Source organism: Oncorhynchus mykiss, chromosome Y (genome assembly GCF_013265735.2).
Source record: "Oncorhynchus mykiss isolate Arlee chromosome Y, USDA_OmykA_1.1, whole genome shotgun sequence".
Classification (NCBI taxonomy): domain Eukaryota; kingdom Metazoa; phylum Chordata; class Actinopteri; order Salmoniformes; family Salmonidae; genus Oncorhynchus; species Oncorhynchus mykiss.
Window position 1 is genome coordinate 23,129,559 of NC_048593.1, and position 24,609 is coordinate 23,154,167.

Here is a 24,609-nt window from a genome sequence, read left to right on the forward strand (position 1 = left end):
TCCAACATGGATCCTGAGAATTTGGGAGGAAGCTAATCATCAGTCCCCTGGGCAGAAACCATCCTGTTTCTTACCCTGTGCAGTTTCTCTCACCTGCCACCTTAAGCCTCCTGCATCCTGTGCCACTGCGCTACATGCTAGGCTCAGCGCTACGCTAGGCTACCGACCGCTCTCTCTTTTCCTGAAGGAAAGACAGGATGCAGGAAGGGTGAGGGACAGCATTCTGTTTGTTTGGCTGCATCTCTTGCCACAATCCAAGCCATGTGTATCTGGTTAATATTGTTATTTATGGTGTCTATGTTCTTTAAATAATAATCAAGATCATTCATCGCCTCACCTTATTAAAATCACTTAATCATCACTGCTCTACTGTCACAATATATTGAAACCCTTGTGTGCCAATGAAATTAAACTAATGTGAAGAATACATCCTTCAATAAAGTCTAATGAATTAGATTGTAAGTGATTGTAAGTTATCTTTATAGGAGGATAATTAATGATCTACTACTGTACTAACAATACAGACTCAAAGGCCCTGTCCCAGTTCATGTCTAAACAGAAACCTACTTTACAGTCTTTCTTTTATTTGTTTTCCAAAATGGGCCGACTTGTTATTTGTGTGTTTGGGTTAGACAGTAAAGCTGAACAAACAGAGACAGGAAGCAGAAGCCTTGTTGTAGGTGGGGAGGAGGTGGAGAAGACGGGCAGCAGCAGGCCTGTACTACGACACTACAACTCCAAAGAGCCCTCTGGGGGACAGCTACCAAACAGCAAGGACAACTTAGGGGCTTACACTGTCAGAAAAGCTACATTCCAACACTCAGGCCAGAATTCTGAAGCAGAACTGAGAGCCCAGAAAGTTGGCTGGCTCCAGTTGTTTGGTGTGTGCACTGTGTAGTCACTTGGCAGGCGTGGATAAAAAGGAGCGCTTAGGTCAATGAGGAGTTGCCTGCAGTTTAATGGGAGGAAACGTTGTTCCCTTGCCACTGATTCGCGTTCAACCATTCTCCATCACAAGTCCCTGAGTCCCTCCACACGCTCACATCAGCTTTCCATTACATAAGAACCAGAATGGGCTGGCCAGTAAAACAGGATGCAAAAACAAAAATGAGCAGCGGTGGTCTGGCTGTGTCGCCTCCAAACCCATCACCATCAAGCCGCTGATGCTCCAACCTTTATCCTCTTCTTCTCCTGCATGAGGAAATTGCAGGAAACAATTACTTGTTGGCCATAGCTGGTGAGCTATGTCCCAAGCCAAAGCTGGGGAGCTATGTCCCAAGTCATAGCTGGGGAGCTATGTCCCAAGCCATAGCTGGGGAGCTATGTCCCAAGCCATAGCTGGGGAGCTATGTCCCAAGCCATAGCTGGGGAGCTATGTCCCAAGCCATAGCTGGGGAGCTATGTCCCAAGCCAAAGCTGGGGAGCTATGTCCCAAACCAAAGCTGGGGAGCTATGTCCCAAGCCAAAGCTGGCGAGCTATGTCCCAAGCCAAAGCTGGGGAGCTATGTCCCAAGCCATAGCTGGGGAGCTATGTTCCAATTATTTTTCAACCCAAAATAATGGGCTTGCAGAGGGTTGAGGAATGCAAGGTTAGTTCCTGACTCATCTGCCCAGAGATTGTCCTCCCCTTTGAAGAGTGACACCTTCCCCTCTTTGTTTTCGGGGGTTTCTGACAATAGCTCCAGTAATTATTTTGTGACGGACAGCCGCTCGGCCAGACCTCGGACACAATGGATCCCCCTGAGGGTCATTACTAGCTGATTGTGGCCACAAAGTCAGGCTGCAGGCCTTCCTAAGGAAGAGGCCCCACCCCACCTCGCATCCCCTCTACGACCCCTCTCTTTTTGTATATCCTGAACTCATCGTCGCCATGACAACGGGCCCAACGTTAAAGTGGAGCTCGTTGGAAGGCGAGACAACTGAGACAGACGGACAGACTGGCAGCAGCTGCTGTGGCTGGAATGAGATGGATGATGAATGTTCTGAGAAGGGAATTGCTGAAGAGGACAATGCGGTGGCTCTTCTATTATTGCATTTGACAGCAGTGTTAGTGCTGATTTAATTTGGATTTCTTTTGGTTTTCCACAGGAAAGAAGATGGCACATTTTAGCATAGGGGAAGTCGGGGGTCATATCAACGATAGAGAAGAGTCATGTTTAAAAAATGTAATTTATGAATTTTGTCATTTAAGGGCCAACATTGGGGTTATCATGTGTACTGTAAATGACTGATGCCAAAGCTGATAAGAGAAAAGGTAAGGGTTGAGTTGCCAGAAGGACAAACTACACTACAACAACAGAGCTGGAACGATTTGGAGTTAACTGAACTCACTTGGTGGTGGGATGTATGTCTGGGTGACCTCCAAATTCCTCTTCACTCTTCCTCCATCTCCACATTTCTACAAGAGAATACGAAGAGAGTGAGACACACATCATTCATATTGCTTTGTTGGCAAATATACTAAAACCTACTAAAGTCAACTCAAAACATCAAAAATGCTTTAAGGTGAAAGGGAAAGTTCACTAAATATTTGGGTTGTTGACTAAGCTACAGTTTAGACTGAACAATGTTTAGTGAGCAACAGTTGGCACACATTATCCCTTGAAGCATATTCTCTGTGTATGATATTTCATTTTCAGTCTAGCTCTAAATGTACACTTTCTGGAACCGTTGGTGCTGTTATGAGGTTGAAATCAATTTGTCAGAGAAAAATGTATTCAAGGAGCTATGAAAAATGCTCAATAAGGAAAGAAAGGATACTAAAAGAAAAAAATGGAACAGACTTTCTCATAGAAGTAAATAAAAAAAGCAATACTCCCCCAAAACACACACCTACATGCACACACACACACCTCCCCCCCAACACACACCTAAAGTTGAAGTTGGAAGTTTACATACACTTAGGTTGGAGTCATTAAAACTCATATTTCAACCACTTCACATATTTCTTGTTAACAAACTATAGTTTTGGCAAGTCGTTTAGGACATCTACTTTGTACATGACACAAGTGATTTTTCCAACAATTGTTGACAGACAGAAAATGTCACTTAAATTCATTGTATCACAATTCCAGTGAGTCAGAAGTTTACATACACTAAGTTGACTGTGCCTTTAAACAGCTTTGAAAATTCCAGAAAATGATGTCATGGCTTTAGAAGCTTCTGATAGGCTAATTGACATCATTTGAGTCAATTGGAGGTGTACATGTGAATGTATTTCAAGGCCTACCTTCAAACTCAGTGCCTCTTTGCTTGACATCATGGGAACGTCAAAAGAAATCAGCCAAGACCTCAGAAAAAAAATTGTAGACCTCCACAAGTCTGGTTCATCCTTGGGAGCAATTTCCAAATGACTGAAGGTACCACATTAATCTGTACAAACAATAGTATGCAAGTATAAACACCATGGAAACACGCAGCCGTCATAACACTCAGGAAAAATACGCATTCTGTCTCCTAGAGATGAACGTACTTTGGTGCGAAAAGTGCAAATAAATCCCAGAACGAGAGCAAAGGACCTTGTGAAGATGATGGAGGAAACAGGTTCAAAAGTATCTATATTCACAGTAAAACGAGTCCTATATCGACGTAACCTGAAAGGCCGCTCAGCAAGGAAAAAGCCACTGCTCCAAAACCGGCATAAAAAAGACAGAAGAAGCCGGTTTGCAACTGCACATGGGGACAAAGATCGTACTTTTTGGAGAAATGTACTTTGGTCTGGTGAAACAAAAATAGAACTGTTTGGCCAATATGACCATCGTTATGTTTGGGGGAAAAAGGGGGAAGCTTGCAAGCCGAAAAACACCATCCCAACCGTGAAGCATGGGGGTGGCATCATCATGTTGTGGGGGTGATTTGCTGCAGGAGGGACTGGTGCACTTCACAAAATAGATGCATCATGAGGGAGGAAAATGATGTGGATATATTGAAGCAACATCTCAAGACATCAGTCAGGAAGGTAAAGCTTGGTCGCAAATGGGTCTTCCAAATGGACAATGACCCCAAGTATACTTCCAAAGTTATGGCAAAATGGCTTAAGGAAAACAAAGTGAAGGTATTGGAGTGGCCATCACAAAGCCCTGACCTCAATCCCATAGAAAATGTGTGGGCAGAACTGAAAAAGCGTGTGCGAGCAAAGAAGCCTACAAACCTGACTCAGTTACACCAGCTCTGTCAAGAGAAATTAGCAAATATTCCCTCCAACATATTGTGGAAGGCTACCCAAAACGTTTGACCCAAGTTAAACAATTTAAAGGCAATGCTACCAAATACTAATTGAGTGTATGTAAACTTCTGACCCACTGGGAATGTGATGAAAGAAATAAAAGCGGAAATAAATAATTCTCTCTACTATTATTCTGACATTTCACATTCTTAAAATAAAGTGGTGATCCTAACTGACATAAGACAGGGAATTTTTACTAGGATTTAATGTCAGGAATTGTGAAAAACTGAGTTTAAACGTATTTGGCTAAGGTGTATGTAAACTTCCGACTTCAACTGTACATACCTCACTGAAGCAGAGTTTGACGGAGCACTCCAGGTCCCAGCTAGTGGACGCCAGGTCATGGAGCAGCTCTAGGGAGAAGCTAACCCTGGTACTGTTGGGGCACATGGTGGAGGAGCACATCTCTGACCTGAAGGGCATGTCTCTGACTACCGGGCATGAGCCCTTGGAGCGCACCGAGCAGTTGATCACCTCGATGGTCAGCACAATCTCCCCCAGCATCCTCCCTGAGATCTGGAGGAGAGGAGAGGGATGAGTGGGGACAGGAATAATTGGAGTGCTAGAAATGTTTGCATACACTACAGTATGGATGTTATATTGTGGCCTAGAGCAGGCCTGGTGGGAGACGTTGGTGGATGCATTTGCTCCCAAGTACATACTGCAAACTACATTGTATGGTCACTATATCATATATGGTGTTATACTGTATAGCAATATGACGATACTATGTACTGTAGATACATCCAGTCCTCTCCTGGATGGAGCTACATCCCCAAACATGAATTAATACCTGTAGATTGAGATTCTATTGAAGAGACTTCTGCTTTGTGTGTTAGGAGTCATGCAGATGTGAAGGTGTGCAGGGCTTAGAGGATGAGAATTTGGGCGCGGCGGAGGAACTGGGAGAGGATTAGAAAGAGCAGGAAGGTGTTAGACTGAAATAAATAGAAAATGGTCTCACCTCTGCGTAGATCCTCTTGTCGCTCTGCACCTTGGCGTTGAGGTCCAGGGGGGAGCGGTAGTCTTTAGAGGTGTACAGCTGCATGATCAGAGGCATCTGAGGGGGGCTAGCGGGCGATGGGGTGGTCTCGGTGGGTGCAGTCTCTGTGACTGAGACAGCAAGACACAACGTTCACCTGTCAGTAAGAATCCATTTGTACATGATACTACAGGATAGGTGTACCATATATTTGTTTTAATAAAATCATAAATAAGAATAATAATAACGTTGGCTAAGCTAGTTAGCTAGTCTAGTACAGGAGCCTGCTGGCAACAGTGGCATAGTGTTAGCTACCAATTACTGAGAACGCTTGATAAAGCATATTTTATTGCAGTTTTGCACCATTATACCAACCAACAGTATGAGCATTTATGATTGTAGAACTGGTCACTCTGCGTCGGAATTTGCATTAACTTCATACATTAAATAATCGGAACAATTGTCAAATTTCCAGGAACTCCCTAGTAATGCTACCCTTGCTAGAGGCCAATATTGACTATGCTCAATGTGACTATAACTGTATTTTACCTGGTGTGTGGTCCTTATTCCCCAGGACCAGTGTGACCATGGTGCCCTCGGTTCGGATCTCAGAGTAGCTTGTGATGGTGCTTGCTTTGAAATGGTCCAAGGCCTTCTTCTGTACAGCATCGGCACTGTCTGTGGTGATGGTGACCGTGGGAGGGATCGTATGCATCATGTTGGTGGCAGCAAGCATGATCACGTTGTTAGACTGGGCGAGATAGATATAAAATTAACAGAATTTGATATAATAGATAGTACTGTATGGTTATTTTCCAATTTATATAGGACACCTTTGTCAGTCATAGAGTATAATGCATACTGATCTGAGCCTGAAATGATGACCAGACAAATGCAGACAAAATGTCTGAGTCATTGGTGATTCAGTTTCAGGCATTGATACTACAATTTAGATGTTATCCAGTGCTTACAAAGAAGCTGGTGTGTTGTGGGTCATGGATGCTCCACGTGGTACCCTGAGGACCTCTTAGGAACAGACTGATCTGCCTCTCACTGATGACGTGCACAGAGACATAGCTGGAACAATAAAATAGTGTTGATTTACTGTTCAAGAGCACCAACAACCAACACAATAACCAGTATAAGGCCACTATCATGGAAAGTGTTGCTAATGTTTTCAGCCAAGAGACTCTTCGGTGTCTTACCGAATGCTGACATCCTCAGGGATGTTAACGATATATAGTTCTTTCTCAGTGTGACTGTTGAGAGGCTGGTTCGAGCAGGACTTGATCGATGAAGGTATGTTTGATTTGAATGTCAGATAGTGCTTGAGTGAGTGCCATTCATTTTCAAGTGTACAGTTGTTGGAGCCAGTTGGAAGGAGTCTTGTTCCTGTAAAGTCATTCATGTTTATTATTCAGATTTGTTACATCATCTGTAATTCTTTAGTCACATCAAAAACAGACAGTTTGTGGGAGTTGTGTAAGTTTGAGGTACGTTGTATGTATCTGACAGTGTCTTACCCTCTCTCCCTGTGGAAGCGATGCTCGTTGGGTTCTGGACGGTGGTGAAAGACGTCACCCCACCAAACTCCTCGGTGGCCCACCTCACTAGATCTTCGTTGTCTGTGGGCAGCGCTTTTCTATGGATGTTGCCTTTTGAACCATAAAACATTATATTGGAGTTGTTGGCCACCTGGAGAGTAAAGGAAAATACATTAGACATTTCATTTCAGGTCTCTTTGACTATCTATCTACTGTATGTAAGTTATGATACTATGGGTTCACTTCAATTGAACCCATATTGCAATAATGCAACACAGTCCGCTGGTCAAACTAGACCACAGAATAAAAATGTACATACTACTTATTAAGTTATCTTCTCAGGTAGACTCCCCTCACAATTAGATTATTAAGAAGAGGCGTGTGCCTAGGCAGTAGTTCATAAACAAACACACTACATATATAAGGCAAGTTTGATTGAATCTGTCTGTTACCATGATCCACTCCATTCTTTTTAATTTCCTTTATGTACATGAGGGGATTCTTGTTTATATACAATACAACCCTAAGTCATTAAGCCACTCTACCTCTATGAGGGTTAGACAGCTCTGTTTGTCTGCTCATTGTTACCGTGGCATTAGGTGAGTCAGCGCCTTATTTAGAGACTGCTACCTCATGTTTGCCCAATGTGTCTGACACCAGCCACATCAAAGCATGCCTCCCTCTTCCTCTCTCTCGCTCTCGCTCTCCCTCTTTCTGTCTGTCTATATCTTGATCTCCCTCTTTCTCCATCTCTCCTTTTCTCTCTCCATCTCTCTTTCTCTCTCTCGCTTTCTTTATTCTCTGAGCAGTGCAGAGCCATTTGAAAATGAATGTTTATTATGCTAAAGTGTCTACAAGCCCGGTTGAACAACCCCATTGGAGCCAAGGTCTTTCCTTCGCTTCCTGAGTGGGGCCGGGAAATGGGGACCTTTTTAACTCTGTGCGTCAGTGGAGTCGGCTGGAATCTGGCTCCATACGGGTATAAATATATACATCCAGCCTAGTGCATGCACACTACAGCACACATTCCCCTAGCACACATTCCCCTGTTTCCCAAACAGGCCAGGGAAATAATGGACTGTACATGAAGTACTCAAGTAGGTGTTCTAATGTATCGGTCGGTTATGTGCCATTCTGGTGTAACCTAAGAGTCGCGCCCAATCTGTACTCATCTGCTAATCAAATATTTGTATAAAGACAACTATACTTCTATAAGCATATTAAAAAACAATTAGATTATTAGCCCAAGAGCTTGAAAATAAAGTCCCTTTATATATTATACAGAGCATATGGATGGAGCAGATATCCATTTCCCTTTGGATCCTGTCTCAACAATGGCTTTATTTTCTCCCCCATTAATGTTCTCATCATTATTCCCGTTGCATTCCAGCTAATATAGCACACAGATGGACAAATTGTTCTGGACTGGCGGGACTTATATAGGTCCGATGTGTTGTTACAATTAATTTCAGCATAATGGATAGCATAAAAACAACAACAAACAATTAGCTACGCTGCATTGCACAAACTCACAGGAGGTACAGTATGTGCTCAGTATTTTTCCAAGAAGAGGCTAGGGAAGGGGGACAGAGCAGCAGCCATTGTGTTGGTTATGATTTTGGCGTTTGAGGAATAATTCCATATATTTCCTTGTGGTCGAGGTCTTAGGATGAAAACTAAGGGCTGGAAAGAAGACCACTGATTGTTCCCTCTGTGGAACTCCCATGTTAGCGGTCAGTGTGTGCCAGTCAGAACGCTCTGCTGAGAGCCAAGTAAACCTGTGTGATTGATTGGTCCTTCTCATGCGTGTATATTTTGTTTAATGTGGATCGAAATAGAAAGACGGGAAACTACAGAGACGAGAACATAAAAAACATCACAATGGAGGGAGAGGAGGAGGGGCGGAGAAGTAAGTAAGGAAGAGAGAAAGAGAGTGAGAAGGATCAGTGAATGATAGAAGGAACTACTTTGACATGAATTTGTCTCCTGGGGGTCAGAGTTCGACGCTGCACTGCCAGGGGACATAACGCACAACAGGAAGTAGTCTGAGCAAGAACTGGCATTGTCTACTGGCACTTTCAGAAACTTCTCAGATTAGACTTCCTTCCTTTGGCCTGATCCAGAGGGGTTGAATGAGCCAGGGATGACAAGCTCCACGCATCCTCCTGTCCTATACTCCTCGCATCTCCTCTCTTCTCTTTCTCTGTCCTCCCTTCTGATTCACCTCACTTCTCTCCTCTTCTTCTCTACTCCCCTCTTCTCCTCTCCTCTCGTACTGCATCATTAACCCCATGGAGAACACTGGAGTGACAGCTAGGTACCATATCGCTCAGACACTGTGCAGACACTGTATTGTGTGTAGCCGTGACACTCAGCATTGTGTGTCTGTGTCGTTGCTATCACAGAGGAGTCAGGGGGATTTAAGTCACTGTCAGAGAGAGCTATCTGGTGGGCTGTTTAGAACAGGCACCCATCCAAAATAGATTAGGTTCGAGGTCAAGGCCATTCGCCTATCTGTCTATCTCTGTCCCCTTGGCTCCAAGGATGCATCGTGAACTGTCTGCACGAGGGCGTGGGGGGGACAATGCCAGAGGGGTCATCAACTCTTACATAACATAGAAGAGAGAGCACTGGGTGTTTCTCAATATGCATACTACCGTGCTCCACACTCTCATGCTCCGAGTGAATTCTCAGATTAAGTTCTCTCGAGTACGTTCTTGCGAGGACAAGAGTGTGGAGAACGCATAAAACATTACAATTGAGAAGCACTCACACTTCCCCTACTATATTACCTCACACTGCACCTTTGCATTCACTGAACATTCTTCCAGCCAGGACAATTGCAACAATAGACGAAACAAGATATAGACAAACCAAACATTTTACTTCATAATTATCAGCTACGTGAATCATAATAATGTAGCTAACCAGATAGTTTAACAGGCAAAAATGACCTGAAATTAATATTATGCAAGATAGATATCAATTCTTTGTTGGTAGCTAGCTAACAATTTTTCATGGCTATCTGGCTATCGAACAGTAGTAGCTAGCCAGTTAACCCTATTGACCTATTATGGGCTTGTGATCTACGGTACGTAGGCAGGTAAACATTTCAAAATGTCATTTTAATCAAGATAAAATGTTGTTGTCAGACAACATATGAGATGTGAATAGGCAACATTTCATTCCCAAATCGGAGTGTATTTTTCTTTGCATACTTTCCGTTGAAGCTTGCATCGATGCATGCTTCAAAATATGTAGAAACGGAGTATGTGTTCCATTAGTGCCCTCCGTGCTCCGTTTCGCAGACTTTGATTTGGACTCGTATGCAAAGCCTCCCGTGCTCCAATTTGCGTGCTTGGAGCACGGTAGTATGCATTTTGAGAAACACACACTGTGTATCATGTCTTGGTGTGAAGCTAAATTACCACCCCATATTAGATGGGAGAACAAACGACAAGATCTACAACACGGAGGAAAGGAGGAGGGACGACTGAGGATGTGAGACCTTGAACCTTGACGATGAACCCACAGGTCGGTGGCCTTTTGTGAATGTACGCAAATGTACTCTGTCCCATCTGAGTGTGTGTGGTGACTCTTCTCTGTCTCGGTCACAGCTGGATAGAACACTGGGCCTGTACCCAACAGATCTGTCAGCCTCGTGACGCACTTCCTTTTTCCATTCAAATGGTAACATTCCCAAGTGATCCACTACACACTATCCCATCCTCCCATCCCACACACACATCCCCTCTTCATGTAAAATGGTCCCCCTCTCTGCAGGACACGATAGGCTATCCTACTGTCACAGACTGCTGACAGTATTGTAAACATTGAATCATCCTATTTATCGTGGAAGATTACTGAGTTTTAACAGCACCTTAATACGGCAAAGTTTAAATAGAGGGTAGAAGAGGGTCGAAATACATAAAAGATCATGTTATTTATTTTACCCTTTGTGTGAGAAGCAGAGATCAAGAGGAGGAGGCTAGGGCTGTGGACTTGGTCTGAACTCTCAACTCAGCTTGGTACTCGTGTTCATTGTGATAAAAAGCAAGAGTTCTGTTTCAAGAGAATGGGTGCCCACAGACAAGTTGCGGTTTGAGTCCCAGACAGGGATCCAAAATCAATACCACTATAATTTACTGTCAAACTCCAAAAGACAACATCCTATCAGTCCCTTCTGCTTCATTTTCAAAATTCGGTTGACAAGACGAAACTCTTTGAGACACACCATCTCTTTCTGAAGGAGTCCTTTCTTTCTAAAAACTCACTTGACGTGTGTAAATCTAGTAGATAGGTTGAACACAATACTCCAGCTAATGTCTCCACTATAACACTACACATCCTCAGTGTCTGACAGAGACTATTAGGTTGCTCCCTACTCCAACACACTTTAAGCATTTTTATAATGTGTACCAGATATAAAATACACACAGGTTCTTCGGTACTGGGAAACTCAACAAACAAGGGTAATTGCTCCTCCAAACTGTCCCAGGGGCTTGCACAGCTGTGGCTGGTTTGGAGAGCCCATCTGGGCCTGCAGAAAAGCATTTCTCCCCTGGTTAACTATGGAAGTAGGGAGCCTGGCAGTGAGGCTCTACTCCCCCCCCGGCTCCAAACACTAGAGCTGAACAGAGCAGAGTAGAGTGGAGGAGTAGAGTGGAGCAGCTCAGCTGGCAGGAACAGGAGAGCTGCCAGGCTAGACTCCTAGCCCTTGCCAAGCCCCCATTAGCGAAGTATCAGGCAATGCAGCCAGCTATCTATCAGGCAATACCTATTGAGAGTCCCTCTCTATTTCTGTAGGCGATTGGGCATTAAGGTGTCTAATAGAAGTCAGTATCTATGCTTTTCTCCCGGCCAGGATTTACTGTAAATCCTGGAGTAATAATTTGCATATAACTTTTGTGTACTTTTCATACACTGACATACTGTAATGCCCTTACTCTAACTGATACACAACCCCAAAGGAAACAAGTGGCAAAAGGAAACACTTAAATGAGGAGAGATGGTATACTTACGTATAAGCTGACATCCACGTTAGCATTGGTCAGAAAGTATATGACCTGCTCTGAGTCTGTGGTGATGATGAGGTGCATTGGCTTGGCAGTGGTCATGTTTAGTTCAAACATGGTGGAAGCCTAGAGGGGACAGAAGAATCAAGTTAAACTTCAAGAAAAATACATTCAAGTTTGTGATGACTGTAAATGCCAAAAAGCATGATATCATGTTTATCACAATTCACCCCACATGTTTTACTGCAAGAAAAACAATTCTTACACACCCCCAATCACCCACCCCACCATCCATCTGAGTGTACAGTACACATCAACTTAACCACCACATCAACAATGGCTGTACATTCAAAACTGAGCCATGCATGGTATGTACAGTAGCTATAGCATAAACATGTGGCTTGCAGGGGAAGTGGTGGTGGCTTTAATTCCCAAAGGAACTTTGCTGTGATTACAAAATAAGAATCAAGCAGTATAAACATTTTTTGTAAGAGATCACACTGGGGTCACAGAGAGGGCAATGTTTACTGTAGGATTCTAAGATCTAATCTGTTCGGTCACCTTATAGGCCTTATATAAGGGTAATTATGCAATGTCATTGTTTATGAGAGTCTCTTGATAAATTGTGAGCTGGCATAGATTCTAAATGTACGTTATGACAGATTATAGGATGAGGCTTACTGCTTCCATGTGTGTCTGACTGACTAGCACATACTGCACACACACAAAACCTGGTTCCCAATCTATTCCCCTCACACGTATATGGACTCCACACCTCCATGCTGAAAAATCTACTTCTCCAATAGTGTTATTACATTTCACTGAGTCAGTGCATGGCATCATCAAAATACAATGACTCCACACTGCAATGTAATGATCCTGTGGTGGGGTAACACATGGTGTTCGAAAGACACAAATGTAATCTAACACCTTCATTTATTTTGAAGGGACCAGGCTTGGGATTGAATTGTCGCCTGACAGCTCAACACAAGGGTTTCTATTGTGTTCTGTCTCTCCCACAGAGAAAGTCATTGAGAAAAGCGCATTTCTGTTCCCTTCCAGAGGCATCACATCAGCACAATACGTGTGAAAAATACAAGGATGGGCCGCATGCCAAATTATGTACCACTTTCTTCACTTCTTCAATTCCAGAGATGACAAGATTCAAAGAATTCCCTATATGGTAGGTCACTTGTGTGATTTGATAGAGACAGCTGATCTAAGACACATAACATGATGTAGTCTCTCTAGCATTGGGAAAGTTATCTACTATAAATCACTGCGTAATTATGGCACAATATGGAAATGTGACATATTCACCCCAAGTGGCAGGTGTTGGCAGACAGACAGTTCTGACTGAAGCTCCAAGGAGTCTGTAGTAGAGGGACAGGCTATAGCAACACCTCATACCAGCACAACACTAGCAGAACCAGCTCGTGGAACCAATCCAACATCAGTGAATCCAATCCAACATCAGCCAAACACCAGTGAATCCAATCCAACATCAGCCAAACACCAGTGAATCCAATCCAACACCATTCCAACACCAGTGATCCCAGTACAGCAACAGTTCCTGCTGTGAGGCTTGGGGTACCAGGAGAAGTGGAGGTGAGAGGCTTGGGGTACCAGGAGGAGTGGATTTGAGAGGCTTGGGGTACCAGGAGGTGTGGAGTTGAGAGGCTTGGGGTACCAGGAGAAGTGGAGGTGAGAGGCTTGGGGTACCAGGAGGAGTGGAGTTAAGAGGCTTGGGTTACTAGGAGAAGTGGAGGTGAGAGGCTTGGGGTACCAGGAGAAGTGGAGGTGAGAAGCTTAGCCATATCCACTCCACTAATATCTTCTCCCCTCTCCAGTGACAGCAGAGTCAACATGTCCACCTGGCCGGCCCCATACAGTGGACTCCCAACCCTGACAGAGAGAGGACAGGATGTGCATGGATGCCCTCCTGTAGTGCACACTATCTGCTTCAGAGGTCCTGGAGGAGATTAAATAGCCTCTTTCTGAGTGGCAGTGGCCCCGACACATGCTTAGCTCACAAAGAAAAGCTCCACTAGGCAGCTACAGGATTCAGCAGGCTGGAAGCCAGCTGTACAGTGGGTCAGAGAGGCATATTCTACACTGAACAAAAATATAAATGTAACATGTGAAGTGTTTTTCAGAATTGTCCATACACACAAAAATATTATTTCTCTTAAATGTTGTGTGCACATTTTTTTACATCCCTGTTAGTGAGCATTTCTTCTTTGCCAAGATAATCCATTCACCTGACAGGTGTGGCATATCAAGAAGCTGATTAAACAGCATGGTCATTACACAGGTGCACCTTGTGCTGGGGACAATAAACAGCCATAAGCCACCTCCAACATCGTTTTAGAGAATTTGGCAGTACGTCCAACTGGCCTCACAACCGCAGACCACATGTAACCATGCAAGCCCAGGACCTCCACATCCGGCCTTTTCATCTGCGGGATCGTCTGAGACCAGCCACCCAGACAGCTGATGAACCAAAGAATTTCTGTCAGAACTGTCAGAAATCGTCTCAGCGAAGCTCATCTGCGTGCTTGTCATCCTCACCAGGGTCTTGACCTGAAAGCAGTTCAGCGGCGTAACCGACTTCAGTGGACAAATGCTTACCTTCAATGGCCACTGGCACGCTGGAGAAGTGTGCTCTTGCATTTTATCAATGGCAATTTGAATAAACAGAGATACCGTGACGAGATCCTGAGGCCCATTGTCGTGCCATTCATCCGCCGCCATCACCTCATGTTTCAAATTGACAATGCACAGCCCCATGTCTCAAGGATCTGTACACAATTCCTGGAAACTGAAAATGTCCCAGCTCTTCCATGTTCTGCATTCTCACCAGACATACTAACCATTGAGCAGTAACTTTGCTCAGGGATTTCCATTGAAGAGGAGTGGGACAACATTCCACCGGGCCACAATCAACAGCCTGATCAACTCTATGCGAAGGAGATGTGTCGCACTGAATGATGCAAATGGTGGTCACACCAGATACTAACTGGTTTTCTGATCCACACCTCTACATGTTTTTAAAGGTATCTGTGACCAGCAGACCAGTAGACAACAGGTGAACAGTGTTGGGCTTCAACTTCCGGTAAGTCAAATATGTTCTTGCAATATTGACCACAGTCAAGAATGCGTTATAAGCTAGTGAAGTTTACAAAGATAGAAATGAGGAAGACAGGAAATTTATATTCTGTTTTGAACTTGCCAATTCATTACCATAAATGAATTGGTATTTACTTTCTTTGTATATCAGTAGGGAGGAAAGGAAGGTAAAAGGTTTGCGGTTGTGAATACTGAAGTGGAGGAAAGTACTTAAATACCTCTAAAACACAGTTCTGAAGAGGTGCTTTTGGGGAATTAACTATTTATATTTTATCCTGACGTGGCGGTTCTCAAAAAAATCATCTCTAATCTCTTGCTTGTTTTGGAGCTGGATTTTCTTTGCTGCTGGCCTTTTTTCTTTGTGTGGATGAGTGTGCTGAGGAACACAGTGTATTTTGTTCGTATCTGCTCGCTCTTATTAAATTGATTGTCTGCTGCCTGCTGCTGACAGCATGCATTCCGAGAGGGCCACGCTGGGCTGAGGCGAGGGGCCGACATGAAATAATCGGACCCCTGATGTTTGGAGCTGGTCGGAGGAGACCACCAGTGTATTGTCTGAGGCCTACCACAGGGCTAATACACAAGGCCTCTGCAAGGGCCATGTTCAACACACATAGACACACAGACAACACATCACAATAGCTGCTGTCAACAGGTCATTTGAAATGCCAGGCAGGTTAGGGTTAAGGTTTGGGTTTGGCTCAAAACAAAAATCTAAAAATCAACCTTCTATTGCGGAATTTGAACATGCAACCTTTGGCACCAGAGGTAGATGCTTTCAAAGAATTCCAGGTTATAAGTTGAGGCATTAATTCAAAAGTTTTAAGGTTAGGGTTAAAGGAAAACTCCACCCCCCCAAAAAATATTTTTGGTATTTGTTTCATTACTCCATTGTTGAATTGGACAAATGTATATTTATTTTACCTTTAGTTAACTAGGCAAGTCAGTTAAGAACAAATTCTTATTTACAATGACAGCCTAGGAACACTGGGTTAACTTTGTCAGCTCAGGGATTTGCTCTTGCAACCTTTCGGTTACTAGTCCAAAGTTCTAACCACTAGGCTACCTGCCACCCAAAATACCAAAAATAGTTTTGGGGTCGAATTTTCCTTTAAGTTTAGGCATTAACTCCAAAATCTTAAGATTAGGCATTAAAGCTGATGGTTAAGATAAGGGTTAAGTTTTGGGATAGGCTTAAAACAAAAATCATCTTTTCATTGCTGGATTTGAACATGCAACCTTTGGCACCTGAGGCAGATGCTTATGACTACCTGCCATCTTCGCCCACAAAGGCAGGTAGAAAAAAGTACTCAATTATTATACTTGAGTAAAAGTAAAGATACATTAATAGAAAATGACGCAAGAAAAAGAGAAAGTCACCCAGTAAAATACTACTTGAGTAAAAGTCTAAAAGTATTGGGTTTTAAATGTGCTTAAGTATCAAAAGCAAATGGAATTGCTAAAAGGTACTTAGGTATCAAAAGTAAAAGTACAAGTATAAACCATTTCAAATTCCTTATATTACGCAAACCAGACAGCATGGTTTTCTTGTTTTTTATTTAATTACAGATAGCCAGGGGCAGACTCCAACACTCAGACACCACTTACAAACGAAGCATTTGTGTTTGGTGAGTCCGCCAGATCAGAAGCAGTAGGGATGACCAGGGATGTTCTCTTGATAAGTGTGTGAATTCGACCATTTTCCTGTCAAAATGTAACGAGTACTTTTTGGTGTCAGGGAAAATGTATGTAGTAAAAAGTACATTATTTACTTTAAGAATGTAGTGAAGTACAAGTAAAAGTTGTCAAAAATCTAAACAGTAAAGTAGAGATACCCCAAAAAACAACTTAAGTAGTACTTCAAAGTATTTTTACTTAAGTACTTTACACCACTGCTTTAAGGTAACAAGTCGCTAGTGGCCGGTTTCAACATCGTCTCCCGACGTCGAACATGTATGGACGTCGAACACTGACTTTGTATCACGGGTGACGTGTGTGTGTGTGTGTGTGTGTGAGATACTAGTAGGGACAATGAGTCTAGCAATACGTCTGAAAAAAATGAACAGTTTCCCTCCCAACTGTATCATTAAAGCACACTGCTTGCATAGTCTTTTTAGCAGTGTCCGAAAATGTTTATCATCAAAACTCCCTGAAGAATAAATCAATAATCAGTCAGCTGAGAGATACATGTCTTCTTTCTTCTTGGGATTCATGATATAAATTGACTTCTAGTTGCCTCAACAAGTGAAGTGTCCATAGCTTAGAAGACTAAGTACTTCTCTGACAACTAGACTATACACTTCCCGTTCGATTAAACATAGTAGGGTTGATTGAACATAGTAGGGTTGATTGAACATAGTTGGGTTGATTAAACATAGTAGGGTTGATTAAACATAGTAGGGTTGATTGAACATAGTTGGGTTGATTAAACATAGTAGGGTTGATTAAACATAGTAGGGTCTTAGGTGAGTTGTTATCCTGTTTGCTAATCATATTGTAAAATAATGGGTGAGTTCTTGAAAAGCACACAATATACAGTAAATGTGTGACTAATTTTCCTGTTATTTGATAGTTTACCAGTCTGATATGGGCAACTGATTCACTCAGTTTGAGTCAATAGAGTCAAGGATGTGTCTGTGACTAAGATGAGTCAACAGGATTTAGTCTTGCAAATCAGTTGGGAAACATTAATTTCACTTTAAACCAAAAATCAATGGCCTTTACTAAAGAACTGTCCTCCCTTATTCTAACTTTCTCCATCACTCTCTCGCTTCACTTTATTAGTTTGAACAATGCACATTGCCGTCCCTGGTCACTCGCCCTTGCTATTTTTGTTCCTGTGCTTTCCAGATACAATTGTTTTCCTTTTTTGAGAGAGAGAGAGAGAGAGAGCTTCTTGAGAGCAACTTTTTTAAAGGCTTTTGCTGGTGCATAACAGCTTCCCGTTACTCTTTGTCTCTCTCCCCTAAACCGAGCCGGCTCCGACGGTCCAGTCTCGGCTGTGAGCCAAGGCCCTCACACTCGTGCCTGAATGGGACATGTCCAGCCCTCCTGCCTTCCACCCCCTCTTCCCTCCGTCCTCTATCCCTCCATCCCCCTCCAAGGCGGAACCCATACACAGGCCGCCAGGCAGCCACACTTCCTATATGACCCCTCCCTTTCCACAAACACCTTTGTCACCACCTCTCCTCTTTAGGGGGCCTAATATTCCATCATAGTTGTTTACAGTGCCTAGTGGACATTGAGGAATGGTCAGGGTTGTATCCTGGCAGGGGGTGAGGGGTGTTCAGGGGTGTGATGATGGGTGATAATGAGAGCGGGGGGGGGGGGGGGGGGGGGTCATGTGAACTCTTGTTTAGGATGGAGGGAATTGTTTTTTGTCTGTGTGGAGTGCATGCAGGTAGGTGAGCACTGAAATGCTCTGCAAAACCCCAAACTAAACCTCAATTCAGGAGGTGTTATCTTGTCCAATCACAAACAATTTCAGTACCAACTTGAAGTATACAAGTTGACTGACGTCTGGAAGAAGTTTTGTGGAGCAACTGAGCAAACGCAATAATTGCCTGAGTGAGAAGGTAAGCAAGCTGTCATCTACACTGTTTGACCATATACGTTTTTTTGCGTTTCTTCAAATGTGTATCTCTACAAAGCTCAGCTTTTTGGGAGCATTTTGCTACTGTCTTCTGCTATCAAGATGGCATGCTGATTGTTGAAGCTTACAGATGCTCATCCTGTTTTTGTTTGTTTGATATTAATAGGCCTGTATTCTTGCCATGTTTAATAGATACCTTGCATGTCTGGATGGCCTCTTCTACCTACCCCACTTCTGACCAATTAGTCTGTATAATGGAAGGACACACACATACAGTTTATTGGTTTTGTGAAAAGTACAGATGCTCATTCTGATTTTGTTTGATGTTTATAGGCCTGTATTCTTTGCATATTCACTATGAACTATGGAAACTACTGCACTGACATCTGCCGGTATGAAATGTTTTATCTTTGCTGCTAATAAATGGGCCAAAGACACAGCAAAGAATATGTTTGGAAAGGGGTTTGTTGTGTACGCATTTATCTCACCTTTGCTAGAGTAGCTGTCAGGGAGGTTAGCTGCCCCCACACACACACACAGCACACAGCGTAGTCTAAAGCTTCCGACTGGGCAGCCCCAGTCGAAACAGTTCGCACATAGACTGAGTGTACAAAACATTAGGAATAACTTCCTAATATTGAGTTTGCCCTCAGAACAGTCTCAATTCGTCAGGGCATGGACTCTACAAAGTGTCAAATGTGTTCCACAAGGATGCTGGCCCGGGTGACTCCAATGCTTTCCACAGTTGTGTCAACTTGGCTGGATGTCCTTTGGGAAACTGTTGAGCGTGAAAAAACCCAGCAGCGATGCAGTGGTAGTAGGTGTGCCTGGCACCTACTACCATACCCCATTCAAAGGCACTTAAATATTTTATCATACCCATACACACACTGAATGACACACATACACAATCCTGTCTAAATTGTCTTGTGGCTTAAAAATCTTTCTTTAACCTGTCTCCTCCCCTTTATTTATACTGATTGAAGTGGATTTAACAGGTGACATCAATAAGGGATCATAGCTGGATTCACATGGTCAGTCTATGACATGAAAAGAGCAGGTGTTCCTAATGTTTTGTACCTTCAGTGTATATTATGACAACATTTTTTATTTGTTTTGGTGTTCGACAGCATTCAGCAGGATTTTTCCAGCTGTTCGAGCACAGAATTTTTTGTCTTGAGGCTTGTCGAAGTTCGGTAGCCGATGTCTACGCCCATTTATTGGTAATTGGTCAACAGTAGGGATTCTTCAATTAAGTTGTCATTTAACCACAGACTTTCACTTGAGAAATATTGTACCAAACATCTTAGTTAGATGTAAAATTGCGCAACTAAGAACTCAGCAAAAACGTCAAAATTAAATACAGATTTCTTGAGTAATCTTAGAGTAATTCAAACTATTTTGAAAGAAGTGTACTGGCTACGGCATCTCAAGAGGGACAAACAGTCAATGAGATGAGAGAAAGTGTTTGTGTGTGATAGAGAGAGATCATTGATAAGAAATTACGAATACGTGCTGACCAGACACTGTCAAAGAATGAAAATTAAGTCTGGGGTGAAATACCAGTGTAGGATTACATTCCTCCGAAGCACTGATCTTGGGACAGTTGGCTATAATTGGAATTACATATTGTTATGCAATTTGGGGTACAACTTTGAAATCAACCTGTATTCTACACACTTAGCCCCATTCCCCATGCAGGCTGTTGGATGAGGTGGTGTGTTTTCACACTGCTTTGTGTAGTGTAAGGAACCCCAGTCACCTCAGGGGAGACCCTGGCTCCATGTTATGTCTGGCATGTGTTTGTACTTATCAGGCTGAGCAGAGGTGGTGTCGGTCATGTTGACTCTCAGCCACATGGGAAAACTAGCTAATTTATCTGACATCAATCTCTTGTGTAAACTAGCCTAGTGTGTTAATGCTCATCTGGTATCAATCAACCTGTGTTTTCAATGTACTGGACTATTCAGAATGAGTGTACTGGATGCATCTAATTCTAGTGGAGGGTTTCCACAGTAGTTCAGTACATACACACAGTATGTAGATTGCCTTACCCCAGGAAGGAAGTGCAGGCTGAGGATGTGCACCTCTTTACTATCCTTAGTGGTGTAGCTGGTCCAGCAGCCTGTTGGCATCTCCCTCACCCTGATCCAGGCATTCTGGTTGTCAGGAACCTTCACTGGCTCACACGTCTGCTGGGATGCTGGGAGAGAGACAAGGGGCAAACCTGGATAAGCAAAGTAGAGAGGTCACACATTCTAGGACAATACATTTTATTGAACCTTTATTTAACCAGGCACATCTGTTAAGAACAAATTCTTATTTACAATTGTGGCCAATGATGACCTGGCAAGTGGCTAGAGCCTTAAATGCCATGTTTAAACTTGTAAAACAGGCCTATGCTTACGAATAGGGTTTCAAAAGGAGAGTATATAGCTGGAAGCGTTCAAGTAACAAAATTACACTGATTTGCCAGATGGTGGTGCTATAAAAAGAGATTGAAAATGCAAAGTTTGAAAGGTCACGGCCGTCACCCTGTTTGACCTAGTCATGAAATTCGGTACATAGGTTGCGCTCCTCACAAGGAGCCAATTTGCCTAGGGACACGCCATGATGGATTTTCCGCCATTTAAAATTGTGTGAAAAACACTTAAAACGCTACTCTTCTGGCAGCGAATGACCGGTCGGCACGAAACTTGATATGTGGAGTCTATGGACAAAGTTCTCTCAAATAATATTTTTCAATCTAGTACCTAAAAAAACATGGCCGCTATTTACCAATAAACATTAATGTGGCTGGCAGATAAATGCATATAAATCAGTCAAGGACATTCGTATTGTAACAAAATATGGTACACATGTTGCAAACACTGTCAATGCTCAACATATGCAAGAACATTCATACAGTAGCACTATCTCTTGATCTGTTTGACTCAGAGTGATGAAATGTGGCATACTGTATGCTCAGGGATATCCAGCAAACCCACGCAATATTTCAAACACCACAGGCCCAATTTTTTTTTATTTTACCCCCTTTTCTCCCCAATTTCTTGGTATCCAATTGTTAGTAGCTACTATCTTATCGCTACAACTCCCGTACGGGCTCGGGAGAGACGAAGGTCGAAAGCCATGTGTCCTCCGAAACACAACCCAACCACACTGCTTCTTAACACAGCGCGCATCCAACCCAGAAGCCAGCCGCACCAATGTGTCAGAGGAAACACTGTGCACCTGGCAACCTTGGCAACTGCTTCTTAACACAGCGCGCATCCAACCCGGAAGCCAGCCGCACCAATTTGTCAGAGGAAACACTGTGCACCTGGCAACCTTGGTTTGCGTGCACTGTGCCCGGCCTGCCACAGGAGTCGCTGGTGCGCGATGAGACAAGGATATCCCTAACGACCAAGCGCTCCCTAACCCGGACGACGCTAGGCCAATTATGTGTCGCGGGCGGCTGCGACAGAGCCTGGGCGCAAACCCAGAGTCTCTGGTGGCACAGCTAACGCTGCGAAACAGTGCCTTGCGCCACCCGGGAGGCCCACCACTGGCCGATTTTGACGAAACTTGGTTGAATGATGCTTCTAGCCATAAAGATCTGGCATTTACAAAAGTACACTGATTGGCCCAAGGCGTTGCATCATTCGCGGGGAACGATATGTTTACTTTTGCCTTGCTTTACTATGACGGTGTGTATTTGTGGTCAATGTTTTGGTGTCAAACTGGTGGCAGTTGTGAAAAAAGTCAATAGTTGGACGAGTTGCAAAGGTAATTGAAATTGTTGATTAAATGAAGCTATTTTCTCTTGAACAATATGGTCTATCTACTAGAAACTCATGGACAATATGTTAAATTACTTGTAGTTTTGCAACCCTGCTTTAAAATACCTGCCGATGTGAAATGCATTAGGTACAAGAACATAGGTACAATAAAGAGAGAAAACCAAGGAGAGCTGGTAGAGCTAACCCCCTCTATTATGACCATATGAATAATGCATTATGAATTTCCTTGAAATGTTTTATGCATCTACAATAAATACATTAAAACACATTATATCATTAGTAAGATATATTCATACACATTATAGGCAACATACAAAGAGCTCGGTAGACCAGCAATATAATGCATGATCTGAAACGCATTTTAAATCACCCTCTTGGCTACAGCCTAGACTAGCCTATGGAGGGTGTTGCTTTCCTGTTCTATTCATCTCTGATTCCTCCACATGCACTCCATCACTCCTGCTTCAGTGACTGTCTATCGGAGTGGAGGAGGGTTGCATGGCGGGGCATTTGGAAGCAGTGCTGCCGTGTTTTCTAATCAGGAGATAAAGTAAGAAGTATGGATGCTAAATGGGTGGGAGGGGCTACCGGTCTGATCGGCACGGCTGATAGGTCAAGTTTATCTGGGACCTCACGGCTACATGGGCAACATTAAATCAAGTCCACTCGTCTCCTCCCTACTATCCCTCACTCCCTGACTGCACCGCAGGGAGTTTCCTCCCCAACCTCTGCTCTCTGTCACACAGACACAAGGGCAGCTGATTTATTGCATGTGAGGCTGTGTGTGTCAGGGCAGAAGATGAAGGGAACCATTGAAATAATGTATTTGCTATTTTTCTTCCTTTTACTTTGTCCCCTGGGGGAGTATCCTGTTGGTGCTCAATAAATATTGCCCACCAGTAAACCACCTCCTTCTTCAGGAAGAGCAGGGTCAGGTGCTGTGTCCTACCCAATCAACAGTCAGCACTAGGACCAAGTCCCGCCCAGCCTAGTCAGAGATGGGAAATCTGATTGGGGCCCTGATGCCCCCCACCTCAGACTGTCTGTCTCCTGACCCTATAGGATGTGACTCAGATAGTGTCATAGGACTGATACAGAGACAACCCTGGTCTGAGAGTTTGAATCCCAATCAGTAGACATGCATCTAAACGGAATACAATATCACCACTGACACCCATTATGGAAAGGGATGATATTATTGAGCACAGAGGCAGTGGTGGAAAAAGTACCTAATTGTCATACTAAGATACCTTAATAGAAAATGAATCAAGTAAAAGTGAAAGTCACCCAGTAAAATACTACTTGAGTAAAAGTCTAAAAGTATTTGTTCACATTCCTTATATTAAGCAAACCAGACGGCATCATTTTCTTGTTTATCTATTTACGGATAGCCAGGGGCACACTCCAACACTCAGATATAATTTACAAACTAAGAATTTGTGTTTGGTGAGTCCGCCAGATCAGAGTCAGTAGGGATGACCAGGGATGTTCTCTTGATAAGTGTATTAATTGAAACATTTTCATGTCCTGCTAAGCATTTGAAATGTACTTTTGGGTGTCAGGGAAAATCTACAGTATAGAGTAAAAAGTACATTATTTTCTTTAGGAATGTAGTGGAGTAAATGTAAAAGTTAGAAATATAAAAAGTGAACTTTAAAGTATTTTTACTTAAGTACTTCATACTACTGCGCAGAGGACAACCCTCTTTGGGAAAACTGATGAGAATTTTCAGCTCGTTACATTCTCTTATTTAGACCGGTATAATAGTTTCATCTGGGAAGTTATTACAAAAGATCAAAACTGTTATGAACGTCTGAATACTCAGGATTTTCCGTATCTACTGTAGCTACAAGGTGCAAAGCATTTGGGGAGGGGTTGATGGTTGATGAGCGCCATGGAAGGATAGAGAGACAGAGAGGGGAAGGGGGGTGTGGGGGTGAACAGGAAACAACAACTTTTGTGAGGGCAACAGGAAATGCCCTGTTTAGACGGCTGGCCTGATGATGACGGAGAGCCCTGGCAGAGGACATTGTCGTCACCACGAGGGGAAGGGATGGAGGGAGGGAAGGGCGAGAGAAAAGGGGTATGAGTAAAGTCAAGCCAATGCCCACCACACAAACAGCTCTTTCTTTCAAGCCTCTCATCTTTTCGTTAATTAACTCTTTATTTCTTTCCCCACTGTGCAGTAAGAGATCCTCCCTGTCTTTTCTCATCATCCCTCTTCTTCTGCTCTGGTCAAGTACCGGCTTCCTGTTATTCTGCCCCTGTGCTTTAATGTCCACTCAACAGCCAGATTACCTCCCATAAAGAAGCACCGTCTCATTCCACTGTGACAGAGTCAAC

The 24,609-nt window shown here is 43.3% G+C and overlaps 1 protein-coding gene across 2 annotated transcripts in view; it reads right to left on the minus strand.

The window, feature by feature from the left end:
- Positions 1-24,609, minus strand: part of LOC110509820 (endoglin) — a 43,029-nt gene that overhangs the window by 2,949 nt on the left and 15,471 nt on the right. The window contains exons 3-11 of one of the 2 annotated variants that reach the window (XM_021590943.2): positions 20,542-20,690; positions 11,773-11,892; positions 6,731-6,902; positions 6,413-6,599; positions 6,179-6,284; positions 5,757-5,958; positions 5,190-5,338; positions 4,511-4,741; positions 2,332-2,398 (exon numbers count right to left, since the gene is read on the minus strand). In XM_021590943.2, coding sequence (XP_021446618.2) covers positions 2,332-2,398; positions 4,511-4,741; positions 5,190-5,338; positions 5,757-5,958; positions 6,179-6,284; positions 6,413-6,599; positions 6,731-6,902; positions 11,773-11,892; positions 20,542-20,690 — 1,383 coding nt within the window. Of the gene's footprint in view, positions 1-2,331; positions 2,399-4,510; positions 4,742-5,189; positions 5,339-5,756; positions 5,959-6,178; positions 6,285-6,412; positions 6,600-6,730; positions 6,903-11,772; positions 11,893-20,541; positions 20,715-24,609 lie in introns of both variants that reach the window. The other variant, XM_021590942.2, reaches the window with a different exon arrangement.